Source organism: Scyliorhinus canicula, chromosome 6, assembly GCF_902713615.1.
Source record: "Scyliorhinus canicula chromosome 6, sScyCan1.1, whole genome shotgun sequence".
NCBI classification, from domain to species: Eukaryota; Metazoa; Chordata; class Chondrichthyes; order Carcharhiniformes; family Scyliorhinidae; genus Scyliorhinus; species Scyliorhinus canicula.
In genome coordinates, this window is record NC_052151.1 from 19,082,563 (window position 1) to 19,103,442 (window position 20,880).

Sequence of the window (20,880 nt, forward strand, 5' to 3'; positions counted from 1 at the left end):
CTAATTGCAAATAAGCATGACTTCAGTCAAGTTTTATGTATGTTAGGCCCCCCTGCTAACTTCTCATAAGTCGCAAGTGCATGAGTCGCGAAAAGTTGGTTTGCAGGTGCAACAGGTGATTAAGAAGGCAAATGGAATTTTGTCCTTCATTGCTGGAGGGATGGAGATTAAGACTAGGGAGGTTATGCTGCAATTGTATAAGGTGTTAGTGAGGCCACACCGGGAGTATTGTGTTCAGTTTTGGTTTCCTTACCTGAGAAAGGACGTACTGGCACTGGAGGGTGTGTAGAGGAGATTCACTCGGTTAATTCCAGAGCTGAAGGGGTTGGATTACGAGGAGAACTTGAGTAGACTGGGACCGTACTCGTTGGAATTTAGAAGGATGAGGGGGGATCTTATAGAAACATATAAAATTATGAAGGGAATAGATAGGATAGATGCGGGCAGGTTGTTTCCACTGGCGGGTGAAAGCAGAACAGGGGCCATAGCCTCAAAATAAGGGGAAGTAGATTTAGAACTGAGTTTAGGAGGAACTTATTCACCCAAAGGGTTGTGAATCTATGGAATTCCTTGCCCAGTGAAGCAGTTGAGACTCCTTCGTTAACTGTTTTTAAGATAAAGATAGATAGTTTTTGAAGAATAAAGAGATTAAGGGTTGTGGTGTTCGGGCGGAAAGTGGAGCTGAGTCCACAAAAGATCAGCCATGATCTCATTGAATGGCGGAGCAGGCTCGAGGGGCCAGATGGCCTACTCCTGCTCCTAGTTCTTATGTTCTTATAAAGGTCATCTATTCGGGAATTGGATATTTGTCAAGTTGGGCCACTTGATTAATTGTAAGCTTGTTGTTCCCGCAGATTCTCAGCTGAGCTGTCTGGTTTTAAAACAGGGACGATGGGGGCTGCCACTCAGAAAATTGCACAGCTTTTATAGTCCCGAATTCAAAGAACAAAGAAAAGTACAACACAGGAACAGGCCCTTTGGCCCTCCAAGCCTGCGCCGACCATGCTGCCCGTCTGAACTAAAATCTTCTGCACTTCCGGAGTCCGTATCCCTCTATTCCCATCCTATTCATGTATTTGTCAAGGTGCCCCTTAAACGTGACTATAGTCCCTGCTTCCATCACCTCCTCCGGCAGCGAGTTCCAGTCACCCACTACCCTCTGTGTAAAAAACTTGCCTTGTACATCTCCTCTAAACCTTGCCCCTCGCACCTTAAACCTATAACCCCTAGTAATTGACCCCTCTACCCTGGGAAAAAATATCTGACTATCCACTCTCTCTATGCCCCTCATAATTTTGTAGACCTCTATCAGGTCGCCCCTCAACCTCCGCCGTCCACGTGTGGTCTTACCCGTCGGGATCTCGGTGTGCATCCTTTCGGGGTGGCCTGGTGGGGGCGGAGGGGGGCCCCATTATCGGGGCCTACCGATCGGCAGGCCAGCCTCTTGGGCTGAGGGCCTCTTTTGCTCTGCGTCGGCCCCTGTAGCCCTGTTACGTCGGGGCCGGCGCAAAGAAGGAAGCCACCGCGCATGCATGCAATCGCGCCAGTCGCAACGCGCATGCGCAAACCCGCGGCGCCCATTTGAGGCCGGTATCGGCAGCTGGAGTGGCTGGCCTCCTGTAGGGCTCGGAATACCTGCTCCTGGGGGCCTGTTGACACCATCGTAAAACGCGACGGCGTTTACAGCGGCGTCAACACTTAGCATCAAGATCAGAGAATCCCGCCCATTGTATTTTTCACCTGTGTTCCAGCCACCTAAGAAGGGGTAAAAATGACTCTCCTATTATCCTACTCCAAGTTTGATTGGAACATAGTTTCTTTCTATGAATTTTGCAAGGATGTGCTTTGCCAATACTGAATGAGTCTCATTAAGTACACTTTCAGATTGTAAAGAACTAGCCAGACAGCTTTTCTGAGATTAAACTCAGAACATGATATGTTTATTGACATTATTTGCGTAATTATATAAAACTAGGTAAATTGCAACCACTCACACGTCACACACATTTCGTTACAGTTTGTGAACAAGTTAAACAATCAAAAGAATATCCAGTTAACTGCCCTTTGGGTGGTCTCGATGCGGTGATTCCACATTGCAGCCATTTTGTTCAGTTGATTTCTCAGGTATATTTGCACGGAGCAGGTGTCCACGTTTTATTCCCAAAATATATCGGTTTACAGTAACTTCCTCTTCTCAGGATGGTTACTTTGCAAAGTATGTGCACAACTTTTAAGAGTGAGCGAAACAGCTTTCTTGTAGCCTTTCAGTAGAACATTCCTGCCTCCTCGTGTTCTTTCCGGTTTGGTGAAATGGTTCTTAAAAGGCCTACTGACTGTATATGCCAGAAGAATTTGATTATCATGCCTGCCTTGGCCATTATTTTTTATAACAGGTAATTGCATCCTGATGTCTCATCTTAGAATCTTTTGGAAGTTTTCAAGATCGTGTGAAACAGCAAATGGGGGGCCGGGTTCTCTCACCCCGGGGCCGGGTCGGAGAAACGCTGGGTCGGGCGAGATTTGCGCGGTGCCGGTCCACCGATTCTCCGCTGACCAGCAAACTGGCGCCATTGGTGCCAGCGCGGTCGGCGCAGCACTGGTCGGCGGCAGCTCTATTCAGCCACCCCGGCGATTCTCCGCCCGGGATGGGCCGAGTGGCCGCCAAGAAACCCCAAGTCCCGCCGGCGCCGTTCATATGTGGTCTTACTCAGTAGGACCTCGGCGTCCATTCTGCGGGGGGGGGGGGGGGGGGGGGGGGGGGGCCTGTTGGGGGGGAGAAGTGGGGGTCCGATCCCCGGAGGGGTGCCTCCACCATGGCCTGGCCCGCGATTGGGGCCTACCGATCAGTGGGCCGGCCTCTCCTGGTGGGGGCCTCTTTTACTCCGCGCCAGCCCCTGTAGCCCTACGCCATGTTGCGTCGGGGCCAGCACAGAGTAGGAAGCTCCCGCACATGCATGCGTTCGCGCCAGTCACAGCGCGCATGCGCAGACCCTTGGTGACCGTTTGACGCCGGTATCGGCAGCTGGAGTGGCGTGAGTCGCCCCAGTGCCATACTGGCCCTCTGTAGGGCAGAGGGCCGCTGCACTGAGCGGTCCGATAACGCCGTTGTTAAACTCTCCAGTTTTTACGACGGCGTCAACAGTCTACTTCCTTTTACTTTCCTCTTGCCACAAGTAATCTTTGTGTTGATGATAATATTAGAATCATAGATTCCCGTAACTCCACCTAACCTGCAGATCTTTGGACTGTGGGAGGAAACCGGAGCACCCAGAAGAAGCCCATGCAAACATGGGGAGAATGTGCAACCTCCACACAGACATTCACCCAAAACCAGAATTGAACCCTGGTGTTGTGAGGCGGCTTTTTTCCACAGCTGAGATGGAGAAATAATTAGTCCTGGTTTTGGTGGAGTTAGTTATGGGAGTTGACCTGGACATTCTCAACTCTTCTTCAAATGGTGCTGGCTCACCAGGAAGACGTTAAAAAACCTGTCAAGGGACAGCACCTTGAGCACTGCAGCAGTCCTTCAAAATGGTACCGCAGCATTGATTATGTGCTTAACTCGATGGGCCCTGACCCAAAACCTTTCTGACTTGGAGGCAAGTTCTCTGACACATGTAACATTTGTGATCAGTGACGTTCATGTCCAAGTGCTTAATGCACTCATGCAGCATTCCCTTGTGTGCTCCTTTTAGTCAAGGTATCACAAGCCTTCACCTGAACGCGTTAAACATTTTTAAGGTGAGAATTTACTGATCAGAAACATACCCTAGTTCGGCCAAGATTCACTAGAATGACACCAAATCTGGGTAGTAATGGTTTAAAGGAAAGAACAGCCACTTTTCACTGGAACAGAGAAGATTAAGGAGTGATGCAACAACAGGTTTTCAGAATGAAAATAGGTTTTAGAAGAGCAAATTGTAAAATACTGGGCGCGGCATAACGGGGAAAAAAAGAGACTCGTCTTGGGCACATTTAGCGGGTGTATCATGGCGCCTGCTATCAGACAGGACTGGGGTTTGTTTGGGCCTCGGTGGGGAACGCCTCCTGTACTGACAAGCTCATTTTAAAATCCCACCTCGATCTCCCACCACCGCGGCCTCCGGACCCGCCTCCTGTCCCCCAACTTACCAGGGATTCTCGAGCCCCCCCCCGCTTCACCCCATAAGGACAGAGCACCCCCAGGACTGATCCTCGGCACAGGCAAACTGGTATCCGGGCACCTTGGCACTGCCACCAGGGTGCCCTGTCAGTGTCAGTGCGGCAGTGCCAGGATGCCTGAATGGCAGCGCCAGAGTCTCGGGTGGCAGTGCTAGGATACCAGGAGTGCCAGGGTACTATCCTGCGCACAGCCAGACCTCCTGGGGCTTCCAATGGCCTGGGGGACGCCCCCCAAGGTGCAGTTACAGCTGGTCCCAGTTTGAGCGGACCAGTGCTAAACGGCGCTATGGCAAAATCTCCCAGGCATTGGTGTTCGTTCACGGGCCTTGGGAGAATTTGGTGCCGCCATACTTCAGTGAACCTAACTGCTTGCTTGAATATGTAAATCTGGATCACGCCCCGTGACGGTAAGATCCAGGTCGCAATGTCTCATCAGATCTCACGAGGCATTCCAAGCATCATAGCAAATCTCACGAGAGGCCTCTGACGGAATTTAACGGCCTCGTTGCATCATGCAGTCGGACATAACAAGGATGTTCAATCGCTCCCACTGTTTCTTTTAGTTGGTAAACAGTAATCAAAAGGGCACAACTTGACAATTGTCATGAGAAGAATGAAGAGGCAGGTTGGAAAAAATATGTTTTAAGCGAGAACACAGAAGGCTTTGTCACAGGTGGCTGTTGAGGAAGAGTCTATCTCTTGGGAATTTTACATCCCTTTGCACAATTTCAGTCACAACAGGATGCAAGCAGCTCTGAGGAAACTCCAAGGCTAATTTGAAAGGAAAATGGACAAGCATTTGAAATGGAAAAAACAATGAAAGGATACAGCAGAGGATACAGTGAACCAGGATTATAGTTCCTGTTGATAGCCGGCTATTAACTGTCATTGAGACAATGGGCCGAGTGGCCTTCTCCTGTTCTCCAAATATTATGGGGCATTGCAGAAATATTATTGCAGATGTTTGACTACATTCCAGTAATTGAAACATGAACTTTAAGGACTTTTTACCTTCAAAACTCCTGTTCTTGTGGATCTGTTCAAGAGGTGTCTTGACAAAAGCACCCCGAGGAATTATTGCAGCTTCTCTGTTTATTTGTTCAATCGTAGCTGTCAAGCGTTCTTCCTCCTTTACCCTCAACTGAAAGAAAAATGCACATATATTGTCAAAAACTCCCGATGACCATCCAGTTAGTCTATCACTTCTGTCTTACTGATTTCTGCTTGTAACCTGTCTCCTAGAGACCAGGGAGAACACAGAGTTGACGCAAATTAGTACAAGAAGGGCGTATTGGAGAAATTAATGGGACTTAAAGTTGATAAGTCCCCAGTACCTGATGTTGTACATCCCCGTGATGCCCCGCCAGCAGGGTGGTACCCAGTTGGGGCGGGGGGGGGGGGGGGGGGGGGGCAGAGGGACACCACGGGGCCCCCGACTAATCTCCTGGTATCTCCCCACTACAACCCTAGCCCTGGCAGACACCCCTCAGCCAGAGGCAGGACTAACAGCCCACAGTTGGCACCTTTGGGACCTCCTCTCTCACCCCTGTCAGCCACGGTGCCTGTTTCCCGATTTGAAATTACACAAGTGAACCTCGCCATCCGTACTCCCAGCTGACGAAGGCGGAGGCCAGAGAATGCCGGGTCAGGCCCGTTAATGACGGGCCTTAACTGTACAATTTGCATGCCCACGCCTTTCTGCGGTGTAGAACGCATTCACGCCTCTGTCGAGATACTGGAGCAGGGCATTCCGTTGGGCGCCCGGTGCTGGCCTCGATTTACGCCTCATGCGCGATTCTTCGCCCCGTGATTCCGGCGTTGCTGGACTGAGAATCCAGCAGAACGCTTTTGAAAAAGTTCTCACAAGAGGTTGACGAACAAAATAAAAGCACATGGGATAGGAGGCAGCATACTGTCATGGATTAAGGATTGACTAACAGGGCAGGAATAAACGGCCCATTGTCTTGTTGGCAGGCCATGGCTAGTGGAATGCCGCAAGGATCAGTACTTGGACCCCAGATGTTCACAATATATACCATGGGAATGTGTGTTGTGAGGAAGATGTGAAGCAGCTACAGGAGGATTTAGACAGATTTAGTAAGTGTGAGATGGAATATAATGTGGAAAGTTTTGAGGTAATCCACTTTGCCAGAAGGAACAGTTGTGCAGAGTACTCCCAAAATGCAAAGAAATTGGAAAATGTACCTGGGTACACTTGTACATTAGTCACTGAAGACTAACATGCAAACTATCAGGAAGGTTAATGGCCTTTAGCACAAGAGAATTTGGGTACCGGAGTAGTAAGGTCTTGTTTGAATTGTATAGGAGCTTGTTAGGTCGAACCCAGAGTACTTTGTGTAGATTGTGGCTGATGATGCCATCAGACTGAAGCGGAGAACCGCTAAAAGGATGCCCATGCAACAATCAGGGGTGTTATCGAGCAGTGCATCGGCCTCCTGAAGATGCAGTTCAGGTGCCTTACCGTTCTGGTGGGGCTCTACAATACAGCCCGAGGAGGGTCTCCCACATCGTTGTGGCCTGCTGTATCATCCACAACATTGCACAGCGGAGGAGTGACATGCTGGAGGAAGAGGTTGAACGCCAGGATGTGAAGGAGGGCCAGGAGGATCAGGGCAGCGGGCTTAGGCAGTCACAGGAGGCCGCACAATGCATGCGCTAGGGCTGCCTGATCACGGACTAGCCACCGCTAAGCCAAATGGCCCACCGCACATCTTCCGGGCGTCACAGGTGGCACCGTGTTCTGCCCGCTGCCCATCGGATGCGCCAGGAACAGATCGGGGGTTTCAGAGGTGCTGAGGTGTTCCAGCCCCTCTCCTGCCGGGGGGGATGGGGCACCAGCAGGTCCCGCCTCGTTGTCCAGTGAGCTGTGGGGTTCCAGTGGGGAGAAGGTCTCCAGATGGACCCTCCTTGTCACCATGTGATTCTCCAAGACAAAAGACAAGACTGGTTAAATTGCAGGTAGATGTGGAGTGGGGGTGAGGTGTGACACATTTTCGATAGGCACATCGCAATTCATTGAGGGCTCACTTGGATCCCTGATGCCGACCGGCATCCCGGCAACTGCCCCCTCTCTCATCCCGCTTACCAGGTCCAACGCTCTCTGCTCTGAGACGGGAGGAGCCGCAGGTCCGACGGGCCCCCCACACCTCCCTGTCTTACAAAGCACACAGAACAAAGAAAGGTACAGCACAGGAACAGGCCCTTCGGCCCTCCAAGCCTGTGCCGTCCATGCTGCCCGTCTAAACTAAAATCTTCTACACTTCCGGGGTCCGCATCCCACTATTCCCATCCTATTCATGTATTTGTCAAGATGCCCCTTAAACGGCACTATCGTCCCATTAACCCACCATTAACCGATAATTCTACATGATAGCTAATCTCAGGCAAAAGTGACGAGTCAGTCTTGTGTCTGCCAGATCCTGTTTCGCCGTCAGCACCAATACACTATTTATGGGTCCCCTGGCATCGAGCGAGTCCCATTGTTTCATTAATGCTTTAGACTAGTGGCCAGTTGCTTCATAGAAATAACCTGTCACTGGACTTTCAACATGGCCAAGCTATTGACACGAAGCAGGGAACCTGGGGTGTTCTGAGGCCTCCTCCTATCGTTGTCATCCTTGTAGCCCTTTAAGGCTAATTTGCAATGTTTTCCAGTGTTTCTAAATGCTGTCCATTCCATTCTAAATTCTTACACTAACCTCCAAATCGGCTTCTTCGTCTCCAGTCTTAACTGTTATCGGATCGTACTCATGAGAAGGGTCACCCAGGAAGCGACCTTTAACATGCATGGACCTCTCGATCATCTCGTCTGTTGCTGGAGGCAGCAATTTCCAATCCATGCAGTTCGAACTGTGCAGAAAAGAAAACATTCAACAGACAGCATTTTCAATTTTTAGATGAGGTTAATCGAACTTCAGGAGAATGTTCCTCTCACCACCATTGGACCAGCAGTTATCACAAAGAAGCTGGTAAATAATCAAGACATTAATAACCTGCGCTCGCTTGAGGTGATCACAGACCGGCTATGTATTTCCCAGAATTGCTTTTTTGTAAAAAACTAGGGCATCTCCCAATGGCACTGCTCCCATGGGATAAATTCAGGAACCAGAAAAAGATAAAATGAGAGAAAATAAACTGGGGCAACCTAGCGAGGAATGTAAAAGCTGATAATAATATAATAATCTTTATTGCCATAAATAAGCTTACATTAACACTGCAATGAAGTTACTGTGAAAGTCCCCGAGTCGCCACATTCCAGCGCATGTTCGGGTACACAGAGGGAGAATTCAGAATGTCCAAATTACCTAACAGCACATCTTTCAGGACTTGTGGGAGGAAAGCAGAGCACCCGGAGGAAACCCACGTAGACGCGGGGAGAACGTGCAGACTCCGCACAGAGAGTAACCCAAGCGGGAATTGATCCTGGGATCCTGGCGCTGTGAATCAACAGGGCTAACCACTGTGCTACCATACCACCTATTTTATTAAACGGTCAACAATACCTTTATACAAAAAGATGAAAACAAACAACTTAATAGTCCACATATCACACTAACCATTAACCAATAAGGAAAAGGCACCGTGCTGTACACACACAAGCACCTTTTTGCTGCAGAATATTGGTCCAAACACAAAACTACTACAGTGCATTTATACAAAGAAAACCAGATAAACAGTCAACAGTACAATAAAGTCATGAGCAATCTGCAAAAGCATTTCTTCAACACCATTACCAAGTTGTTCATTCGGATCATGCTATCTCCTCCTGCAGCTCCCAGCAATAAATGTTGAACAGTGGAAAAATCACACCAGAAAGTCACACCGGCACAAATCATGCCAGAAGAGAGAAAGAGCACCCTTTTCCCTTCTCCAGTGCTGGCAGCAAGTCATCTTACATCATCCCTTTCCTTGCCCCAGGCACAGAAGCAAAAGTGGTGGCAGCAAAAAAACACACTGGCTCCAGTACAATAAAGTCACCAATAATCTGCAAAAGCGTTTCTTCAACACTTTAGTCAAGTTGCTCATTCGAAACAATCCACCTCTCGCTCGTCCTCCTGCAGCTCCCAGCAACAGACTCCTCAGCAAGGGAAAAACCATACCGACACAGAGCACACCAGAAGAGAGAAAGTGTTCCTGTTCCACTTGTCCAGCAGGTCATCTTACATCCTCCGTTTCCTTACTCTCGGCCACAAAAGCAAAAGGGCGGCAGCAAACAAACACACAGCCTCTAGGTAGCTGCAGCTGCATTCGGATCAATCCGCCTCTCTCTCCTCCTCCTGCAGCTCCCAGCAGTAGAATCTCAACAGTGGACAGTCACACTGGAAGGTTACAACAATGCAAGGCATGCCAGAAGAGAGAAAACGCACCCCTTCCCCTTCTCCAACACTGGCAGCAGGTCATCTTACATCCTCCCTTTCCTTACTGCAGGCCACAGAGGCAAAAGAAGCAGCAGCAAACAATCACAAGGCCTTCAGACATTTCCACCTACCAGCAGGAGCGAGCAGCAACCACAACCTGCAGCACCACCTGATAATATTTTATTTATTAAACAGTCAACAGTAACAAGGATTGGAAAATCAACTACGTAACATTCCACATATCATGTCAACCATTAAACAATAAAGAAACATCACCGTTCCAATTAGTACCAATACAAAGCTATATCAGCTCATTTTCACAAAACAAAACACATGGGGCGAGATTCTCTGTTCCCCGATGGCGACTTCGTAATCGGCAATCGGGCGGAGGATCTCTTCTTATGATGAAATCGGGCGTGGTGCCTGTTTTCAGATGCTTCACCCCCTCCAAAACGGCATAATCGAGGAGCATGCTGCATGCCATTGGGACGGCCTCAGGACGTCATCTGAAGGCCCCCCCCCACCTCGATGCTTTGCCCTTGATGTTGACTCATGGTCAGGAACCCAGCATGGCGACTGCAGACTGTCCAACGCCGCCAACAGTTGGGCGTGAGCCGTGCTGCTGGCCGGGGGGCGGAGGGGAGCCTCGGCGAGGGCTGGGGCATCTGGTGGGGTGGGGGGGGGGCCCGGTGGGTGTGTATCAGGGGACCACGGGCAGGTCAGATTTGCGCATGGCCGGCGCCATGTTGTACACCGCGACCGCTGCAGGTTGTCACCGTGTGCATGCGCAGCCATTCTCCAGCCGTTTATATAGGCTGCTAGCCCTCACTGGTCGGAGGATCGGTGCTGGAGCCTTGACGGATTTTCCCACGTAAAAGGCAACAAATCCTCTGGACATAGCCCCAAAATCGGAGAATCACCCCTCACAGGTTCCTCAACAGAAACGGATAATAAGCCTGAGAATGTGTTATCATGTCCAAAATGTTGTTGGAGAAATGATCTGTCCATCAATGTGTTACTTGTTTCACATATCAGTGCCATTCTCCATCAAGGAGCCACAGCTATGCCGGCCCTCCCACACGGCCCAATCTCACCAGAACCAAATCCTGGTATCTACATATTCCACTCAAGGTGCAATTGAACATCCTTGACTTCCATTATGTTTAACCCACGGTGAGGGCCAGTTACATGAAGCACTCACCACACCAACAACATCAGCAAAAGCTGTGAAAGCATTTCTTCAACGGCGTCATCAGGCGGTCCATTTGGATCAATGTCGATCACCAGGCCCTGCAGCGCCTTCTTGTTTCAAACCAGATTGCCTTCTGGACTCATACGTCCCCCTGGACCAGGTGTTCCAGTACCCAGGTATCTTAGAAAGAACTGGCCTTCTTTCTGGCTACAGAGAAGAAAGGAAACAGCAAAAGCAGCCTCCAGGGATTTGCAGCCACAAGCAGCAGCAAGCAGCAAACACAATCTGCAGCTGTGAATTGCTCTCGCAACTAACATGGACTCGTCCTTATTAGCAATAGCCTGCAGCTGTGAAGCTGGAGGCTGCTCACAGTCAAAGGGAGTTAAAGTGACCGTCAGCATATAACAATAAACGGGGCTCTGTCCTGGAACTGTTTGGTTGGACAGACAGGCAGCAGTTGTAGTTGCCCCTGTTACAGGTATTCACAATATTTAAAGATGGCTTGAAGGCCTCACAGACGAAAGTCCCCTCAACTCCTCCAGTGTCCTTGAGATGCATACCATATAATGGAACTGGCTACTCACTTCCTTGGTTCCCCTCAGCCGTCATTGCGCCAGCTTCATGTTTTTAAAAAGGAGTACCAAACGGCGTCTGTGTAATTTCTCGCTGGGGAGCCAGTTAATTCCCAGGAGGCCGACACATTCGACTTCAATCTCGCGAATAAGATGGAACTTGTTGCAAATTGGGGTCAATGATATGCTTGATGTCACTGATTTAAGGAACAGACATTCATTGCCTCCCTCAGGTCAGATGGTGAGGATTCAGACTGCACATGTGATCAGACCTTTGCTATAAGTGAACAATTCGCACAGAACCTTGTTTACCAATACCCTTTGTAATCGCAACAAGATTAATCTTATCACCTCAAAGTCTGTTTGTAGGAAAACAAATCCAACTGCCTTAACTTTTCCTTATATCAGGGACCCGGGTTCAATTCCCGGCTGCGGTCACTGTCTGTGTGGAGTCTGCAAGTTCTCCCCGCCTCTGCATGGGTTTACTCCTGGTGCTCCGGTTTCCTCCCACAAGTCCCGAAAGACGTGCTTGTTAGGTGAATTTGACATTTTGAATTCTCGCTCAGTGTACCTGAACAGGTGCCGGAGTGTGGCGACTAGAGGATTTTCGCAGTACGTCATTGCAGTGTTAATGTAAGCCTATTTGTGACAATAATAAAGATTATTAATATTATTGAATGAAAGCCCTGATAGTGAGAAACTATAACTCACTATTCTGTGGTAACATCTGTTCCTGGGTTTCAAAGAGCTGTACCAACAAATACCCACCACTCACCTCCTCCCTACCCCCAGGCAACACAATACTGCTGATTAGAAATTTTGAACCCAAAATTATTGCAGATTGTAGTAAATAGCCAATATCAGTGAGGCATGTCGGCTATATTCTGTGGTTGATAACATGAGCTGAGCTTTATTTTGGTGTGTTAAGTTGACTGGTGAGATGAAAATAATCAGCATATATAATGGTTCAAACACATTGTAATATGGGAAATGAAATCAAGTAAACATAAGTGATTGTGTTTGAGACTACAATCAAAAATGGCTTTATCACAGGACCTTTTTGAGCTGGGGTAGTATGTATTATTTTGACACTGTTTTACTAAAAACATTGGGATATCAAAATAATGTCCTAGACTGAAACAGCTTCAGCTGCTTCATCATAAAGGGCGGCACGGTGGAACAGTGGTTAGCACTGCTGCCTCACAACACCAGGGACCCGGTTTCAATTCCGACCTTGGGTGACTGTCTGTGCGGAGTTTGCACATTCTCCCCATGTCTGCGTGGGTTTCCTCCGGGTGCTCCGGTTTCCTCCCGCAGTCCAAAGATGTGCAAATTCGGTAAATTGGACATGTTAACTTGCCCCTCAGTGCCCAATAGGTTATGTTGGGTTACTGGGTTATGGGGATAGGGTGCGGGCGGGAGTCTAGATAGAGTGCAGGGCCAGTGCAGACTTGATGGACCAAATAGCCTTCTGCTGCACTGTAGTGATTCTATGAGGTCAGAAGTGGGGATATCGGAACAATCTGTCATTCTGGTCTTACATTTTCCACAAAGACCAAGGGATTATGGTCAGTGTATACTAATATTCTTTACAGCCATGGTAGATATATTCCCGTACCGACCTCCCCGAACAGGCGCTGGAAAGTGGCGACTAGGGGTTTTTCACAGTAACTTCATTGAAGCCTACTTCTGACAATCAGCAATAATAATTATTATATATACCTCAAACTGTTTAAGATTCAGTAATAATCCCAAGGTTTCCTTTTTAAAAATTTGTTCAGGGGGTGTGAGTGTCTGGCTAGGCCAGCATTTATTGCCCATTCCCTAATTCCCGTCAGCTGTGTGGCTTGCTAGGCCATTTCAGAGGACATTTAAGAGTCAACCACATTGCTGTGGGTCTGGAGTCACATGAAGACCAGACCAGGTAAGGACGGCAGATTTTATTCCCCAAAGGATATTAGTGAACCAGATGGGTTTTTATAACAATCGACAATGGTTTCATGGTCATCGTTAGATTTTTAATTTGCGACTTTTATTGCATTTTTATTGAAAGTACTTTCTAAATAGACAGAGGTTAGGTACAGTGGATGTCCAATGAGACTTGGGTGCGTAGGTCCTTAAATGCCAGTAACAAGTGCAGAATGGCCTTCTTCTGCACTGTAAATTCTATGATGCTATGATTTAAAATAATCAAAAAGGCCATTGGAACGCTAGCCTTTATATCTAGAGGATTGGAATATTGGTTAAGCTGCAGCTATACAAAACCTTGGTTAAAGGGCAGCACGGTGGCACAGTGGGTTAGCACTGCTGCCTCATAGTGCCAAGGTCCCAGGTCCGATCCCGGGGGCTCTGGGTCACTGTCCGTGTGGAGTTTGCACATTCTCCCCCTGTTTGCGTGGGTTTCACACCCACAACCCAAAGATGTGCAGGGTAGGTGGATTGGCCACGCTAAATTGCCCCTTAATCGGAAAAAAAGTGAATTGGGTACTCTAAATTTATAAAAGAAAAACTTTGGTTAGACACCACTTGGGAGTTCTGTGAGCAGTTATGGGCACCACACCTTGGGAAGGATATTTTGGCCCTGGAGGGCGTGCAATGTAGGTTTACAAAAATTATATCTGGATTACAGGGGTTGAGTTACGAGGAGAGATTACTCAAAATAGACCTGTTTTCGCTTGACTGTGGAAGGTTAAGGGGTGATCTGTTCGAAGTATTCAAGACATTAACAGGGTAGGACAGGTTAGATAAAGTATTTCCACTGGTTGGAGATTCTAAAACTAGGGGGCATAGTCTAAAAATTAGGGCTAGACTGTTCAGGAGAGATGTCAGGGAGAACTTCTTCACTCAAAGGGTGATAAAGATTTGGAACTCTCTCCCACAAACAGCAGTTGAAGCTGGATCAGTTGCTAATTTTAAATCTGAGACAGATAGATTTTTGTTTAACAGACAATTTTATTGAGGTATTTTTGGCATTGTAAACAGTAACAATATGCATTAGTGTGCAGATACCAATTACAAAAAACATAGTGCAAATAACAGTACCACTCTCGCAGATAGACCTGCCTATTCTTCCCCCCTAGTCTACACTATTCTACCCCCCCCCCACCTCTGCTGACGATTAGTTCCCCTCGAAGAAGTCGATGAATGGTTGCCACCTCCGGGCGAACCCTGATAGTGATCCTAGTAAGGCGAACTTGATTTTTTTTCCAAGCCGAGAAAACTTGCCATATCCGACAACCATACTTCGGTCTTTGTGGGCTTTGAGTCCCTCCAGGCCAACAGTATCCATCGCCGGGCTATCAGATAAGAAAAAATCCACAACGTCGGCCTCTATTCCCTCCTGTACTCTGGGGTCTTCCGACACCCCAAAAATCGCCATCTCTGGACTCATCGCCACCCTTGTTTCCAGTACCCGGGATATGACGTCCGCAAATCCCTGCCAGTATCCCCTGAGTTTTGGACACGCCCAGAACATGTGGACATGGTTCGCTGGTCCTCCCCCACATCTAGCACACTTGTCCTCCAGCCCAAAGAATTTGCTCATCCGGGCCACCGTCATATGGGCCCGGTGAACCATCTTGAACTGAATCAGACCCAGCCTAGCACATGTTGCGGTTCTATTTACCCTCCTCAGAGCGTCTGCCCATACGCTTCCCTCCAACTCCCCACCAAGCTCCTCCTCCCACTTAATTTTCAGTTCCTCGGTCCCTGTGCCCTCCGCTCCCATAAGCTCCTTATAAATATCTGAGACTCACCCTATCCCGGAAACCCAATAACACCTCGTAACCTTTTTGGTGACTGAGGGCAATTTATCATGGCCAGTCCACCTAACCTGCACGTCTTTGGACCGTGGGAGGAAACCAGAGCACCCAGAGGAAACCCACGCAGACACGAGGAGAATGTACAGACTCTGCACAGACAGTGACCCAGCGGGGAATCGAACCTGGGAAGCTGATATAAGGAAAAGTTAAGGCAGTTGGATTTTTTTTCCTACAAACAGAATTTGAGGTGATAAGATTAATGTTGTTGCGATTACAAAGGGTATTGGTAAACATGGGTTTAGTGTTAGTGTTTAATGTTTTGGGTTTAGTGTTAGTGTATAATGTTTTGGGTTTTGGGTTTAGTGTTAGTGTTTAATGTTTAGGGTTTAGGGTTTAGTGTTAGTGTTTAATGTTTAGGGTTTAGTGTTAGTGTTTAATGTATAGGGTTTAGTGTTAGTGGATAACGTTTAGGGTTTTGGGTTTAGTGTTAGTGTTTAATGTTTAGGGTTTAGTGTTAGTGTATAATGTTTAGGGTTTTGGGTTTAGTGTTAGCGTTTAATGTTTAGGGTTTACGGTTTAGTGTTAGTGTTTAATGTTTAGGGTTTTGGGTTTAGTGTTAGTGTATAATGTTTAGGGGTTGGGGTTTAGTGTTAGTGTTTAATGTTTAGGGTTTAGTGTTAGTGTTTAATGTTTAGGGTTTAGTGTTAGTGTATAATGTTTAGGGTTTAGTGTTAGTGTATAATGTTTAGGGTTTTGGGTTTAGTGTTAGTGTTTAATGGTTAGGGTTTTGGGTTTAGTGTTAGTGTTTAATGGTTACGGTTTAGTGTTAGTGTATAATGTTTAGGGTTTTGGGTATAGTGTTAGTGTTTAATGTTTAGGGATTTGGGTTTAGTGTTAGTGTATAATGTTTAGGGTTTAGTGTTAGTGTATAATGTTTAGGGTTTGGGGTTTAGTGTTAGTGTATAATTTTTAGGGTTTAGTGTTAGTGTATAATGTTTAGGGTTTTGGGTTTAGTGTTAGTGTTTAATGTTTAGGGTTTTGGGTTTAGTGTTAGTTTTAAATGGTTAGGGTTTTGGGTTTAGTGTTAGTGTTTAATGTTTGGGGTTTAGTGTTAGTGTTTAATGTTTAGGGTTTGGGGTTTAGTGTTAGTGTTTAATGTTTAGGGTTTTGGTTTAGTGTTAGTGTTTAATGGTTAGGGTTTAGTGTTAGTGTCTAATGTTTAGGGTTTAGTGTTACTGTTTAATGTTTAGGGTTTAGTGTTGGTGTTTAGTGATTAGGGTTTGGGGTTTAGCGTTAGTGTTTAATGTTTAGGGTTTGGGGTTTAGCGTTAGTGTTTAATGTTTAGGGTTTTGGATTTAGTGTTAGTGTTTAATGTTTAGGGTTTTGGGTTTAGTGTTAGTGTATAATGTTTAGGGTTTTGGGTTTAGTGTTAGTGTTTAATGTTTAGGGTTTTGGGTTTAGTGTTAGTGTTTAATGTTTTGGGTTTAGTGTTAGTGTATAATGTTTAGGGTTTAGTGTTAGTGTATAATGTTTGGGGTTTGGGGTTTAGTGTTAGTGTTAAATGTTTTGGGTTTGGGGTTTAGTGTTAGTGTATAATGTTTAGGGTTTGGGGTTTAGTGTTAGTGTATAATGTTTAGGGTTTAGTGTTAGTGTATAATGTTTAGGGTTTTGGGTTTAGTGTTAGTGTTTAATGTTTAGGGTTTTGGGTTTAGTGTTAGTGTTTAATGTTTGGGGTTTAGTGTTAGTGTTTAATGTTTAGGGTTTGGGGTTTAGTGTTAGTGTTTAATGTTTAGGGTTTGGAGTTTAGCGTTAGTGTATAATGTTTAGGGTTTTGGGTTTAGTGTTAGTGTTTAATGTTTAGGGTTTTGGTTTAGTGTTAGTGTTAAATGTTTCGGGTTTGGGGTTTAGTGTTAGTGTATAATGTTTAGGGTTTGGGGTTTAGTGTTAGTGTATAATTTTTAGGGTTTAGTGTTAGTGTATAATGTTTAGGGTTTGGGTTTAGTGTTAGTGTTTAATGTTTAGGGTTTTGGGTTAGTGTTAGTTTTAAATGGTTAGGGTTTTGGGTTTAGTGTTAGTGTTTAATGTTTGGGGTTTAGTGTTAGTGTTTAATGTTTAGGGTTTTGGGTTTAGTGTTAGTGTTTAATGTTTGGGGTTTAGTGTTAGTGTTTAATGTTTAGGGTTTTGGTTTAGTGTTAGTGTTTAATGGTTAGGGTTTAGTGTTAGTGTCTAATGTTTAGGGTTTAGTGTTACTGTTTAATGTTTAGGGTTTAGTGTTGGTGTTTAGTGATTAGGGTTTGGGGTTTAGCGTTAGTGTTTAATGTTTAGGGTTTGGGGTTTAGCGTTAGTGTTTAATGTTTAGGGTTTTGGATTTAGTGTTAGTGTTTAATGTTTAAGGTTTTGGGTTTATTGTTAGTGTTTAATGTTTTGGGTTTTGGGTTTAGTGTTAGTGTTTAATGTTTAGGGCTTTGGGTTTAGTGTTAGTGTTTAATGTTTAGGGTTTTGGGTTTAGTGTTAGTGTATAATGTTTAGGGTTTTGGGTTTAGTGTTAGTGTTTAATGTTTAGGGTTTTGGGTTTAGTGTTAGTGTATAATGTTTAGGGTTTTGGGTTTAGTGTTAGTGTTTAATGTTTAAGGTTTTGGGTTTATTGTTAGTGTTTAATGTTTTGGGTTTTGGGTTTAGTGTTAGTGTTTAATGTTTAGGGTTTTGGGTTTAGTGTTAGTGTTTAATGTTTAGGGTTTTGGGTTTAGTGTTAGTGTATAATGTTTAGGGTTTTGGGTTTAGTGTTAGTGTTTAATGTTTAGGGTTTTGGGTTTAGTGTTAGTGTTTAATGTTTTGGGTTTAGTGTTAGTGTATAATGTTTAGGGTTTAGTGTTAGTGTATAATGTTTGGGGTTTGGGGTTTAGTGTTAGTGTTAAATGTTTCGGGTTTGGGGTTTAGTGTTAGTGTATAATGTTTAGGGTTTGGGGTTTAGTGTTAGTGTATAATGTTTAGGGTTTAGTGTTAGTGTATAATGTTTAGGGTTTTGGGTTTCGTGTTAGTGTTTAATGTTTAGGGTTTTGGGTTTAGTGTTAGTGTTTAATGTTTGGGGTTTAGTGTTAGTGTTTAATGTTTAGGGTTTGGGGTTTAGTGTTAGTGTTTAATGTTTAGGGTTTGGGGTTTAGCGTTAGTGTATAATGTTTAGGGTTTTGGGTTTAGTGTTAGTGTTTAATGTTTCGGGTTTAGTGTTAGTGAATAATGTTTAGGGTTTAGTGTTAGTGTTTAATGTTTAGGGTATGATGTTGGTGAATAACGTTTAGGGTTTTGGGTTTAGTGTTCGTGTTTTATGTTTCGGGTATGGTGTTAGTGTATAATGTTTAGTGTTCGTGTTTAATGTTTTGGGTTTAGTGTTAGTGTATAATGTTTAGGGTTTGGGGTTTATTGTTAGTGTTTAGTGTAAGTGTATATTGTTTAGGGTTTTGGGTTTTGTGTTAGTGTTTAATGTTTAGGGTTTAGTGTTAGTGTTTAATGGTTAGGATTTTGGGTTTAGTGTTAGTGTTTAACGGTTACGGTTTAGTGTAAGTGTATATTGTTTAGGGTTTTGGGTTTTGTGTTCTGTTTAATGTTTAGGGTTTAGTGTTAGTGTATAATGTTTAGGGTTTGGGGTTCAGTGTTAGTGAATAATGTTTAGGGTTTAGTGTTAGTGTATAATGTTTAGGGTTTAGTGTGAGTGAATAATGTTTAGGGTTTTGGGTTTAGTGTTAGTGTTTAATGTTTAGGGTGTGGTGTTAGTGTATAATGTTTCGGGTTTGGGGTTTATTGTTAGTGTTTAGGGTTTAGTGTAAGTGTATAATGTTTCGGGTTTTGGGTTTAGTGTTAGTGTTTAATGGTTAGGGTTTAGTGTTAGTGTTTAATGGTTACGGTTTAGTGTTAGTGTATAATGTTTAGGGTTTTGGGTTTAGTGTTTGTGTTTAATGTTTAGGGTTTAGTGTTAGTGTATAATGTTTAGGGTTTTTGGTTTAGTGTTAGTGTTTAATGTTTAGGGTTTAGTGTTAGTGTATAATGTTTAGGGTTTGTGGTTTAGTTTTAGCGAATAATGTTTAGGGTTTAGTGTTAGTGTATAATATTTAGGGTTTAGTGTTAGTGAATGATGTTTAGGGATTTGGGTTTAGTTTTAGTGTTTAATGGTTAGGGTTTAGTGTTAGTGTCTAATGTTTAGGGTTTGGGGTTTAGTGTTAGTGTTTAATATTTAGGGTTTAGTGTTAGTGTTTAGGGTTTGGGGTTTAGTGTTTGTGTTTAATGTTTAGGTTTTGGAGTTTAGCGTTAGCGTATAATGTTTAGGGTTTGGGGTTTAGTGTTAGTGTTTATTGTTTAGGGTGTCGTGTTAGTGTTTAGGGTTTGGGTTTAGTGTTAGTGTTTAATGTTTAAGGTTTGGGGTTTAGTGTTAGTGTTTAATGGTTACGGTTTAGTGTTAGTGTATAATGTTTAGGGTTTTGGGTTTAGTGTTTGTGTTTAATGTTTAGGGTTTAGTGTTAGTGTATAATGTTTAGGGTTTTTGGTTTAGTGTTAGTGTTTAATGTTTAGGGTTTAGTGTTAGTGTATAATGTTTAGGGTTTGTGGTTTAGTTTTAGCGAATAATGTTTAGGGTTTGTGGTTTAGTTTTAGCGAATAATGTTTAGGGTTTAGTGTTAGTGTATAATATTTAGGGTTTAGTGTTAGTGAATGATGTTTAGGGATTTGGGTTTAGTTTTAGTGTTTAATGGTTAGGGTTTAGTGTTAGTGTCTAATGTTTACGGTTTGGGGTTTAGTGTTAGTGTTTAATATTTAGGGTTTAGTGTTAGTGTTTAGGGTTTGGGGTTTAGTGTTTGTGTTTAATGTTTAGGTTTTGGAGTTTAGCGTTAGCGTATAATGTTTAGGGTTTGGGGTTTAGTGTTAGTGTTTAATGTTTAGGGTTTGGGGTTTAGTGTTAGTGTTTATTGTTTAGGGTTTAGTGTTAATGTTTAGGGTTTGGGGTTTAGTGTTAGTGTTTAATGTTTAAGGTTTGGGGTTTAGTGTTAGTGTTTAATGTTTAGGGTTTGGGGTTTAGTGTTAGTGTTTAATGGTTAGGGATTACTCGTGCCCTGCAGTTTGCTCTGTCCCCGTTTACCTGTACAAGCTCTTCCTGCCCATCAGCTCGTCCGTCTCCACGCCCTGGATGATGAAGTAGTCGGCGTTCAGGCCGACGATCTTGCCCCAGAAGTAGATCTGGTTGAACTTGTAGTTCTTCTTGGCGATCTCCAGGGAGATCTGCAGCGCGGCTCTCTGCTCGGGGCTGAGCATCAGGCCGTTGCTGCCCACATAATCCATGTACTGGTTGAGGTAGTCGGCCAGCATGTTGCCTGCCCCAGTCTGCCCGCGGCCTGCCCGCTGCTCGCCCGCCCGTCCAAACCTGCAGCGTCGCTTCCCTGGTTACCGTTGCCGGGCGACGCCAAGCCGAGGCCGAATCCTGGCCCTCCCCCATCCTCCAGCAGCACTTGCTGCCTGGAGTTAAACAATTGCAAATGGTGTAATATACACGATGCATGTGAATAGTCGGATTACCAACTCTCCAGGATTGGTCTGGAGCCTCCAACCATTGAAGATCCATCACCAGTTCTGTGCCACCCTGGGGAAAAATTATCAGGACATTATTTTTTTTCTGTCACCTTGTCATCGAACATGCAGTACAGAAGGAGGCCATTCGGCCCATCGAGTCTGCACCGACTCACTTAAGCCCGCACTTCCACTTTATTCCCCCGAACCCAATAACCCTTCCTAACTGTTTTGGACATGAAGACGCAATTTGTCATGGCCAATCCATC

At 45.1% G+C, this 20,880-nt stretch overlaps 1 protein-coding gene across 2 annotated transcripts in view; it reads right to left on the bottom strand.

The window, feature by feature from the left end:
• Positions 1–20,493, bottom strand: part of rsph9 (radial spoke head component 9) — a 79,748-nt gene extending 59,255 nt beyond the window's left edge. Inside the window, exons 1-3 of one of the 2 annotated variants that reach the window (XM_038799017.1) lie at positions 20,187–20,413; positions 7,881–8,031; positions 5,173–5,302 (exon numbers count right to left, since the gene is read on the bottom strand). In XM_038799017.1, coding sequence (XP_038654945.1) covers positions 5,173–5,302; positions 7,881–8,031; positions 20,187–20,413 — 508 coding nt within the window. Of the gene's footprint in view, positions 1–5,172; positions 5,303–7,880; positions 8,032–20,186 lie in introns of both variants that reach the window. The other variant, XM_038799018.1, reaches the window with a different exon arrangement.
• Between the last annotated feature and the right edge of the window lie 387 nt (positions 20,494–20,880).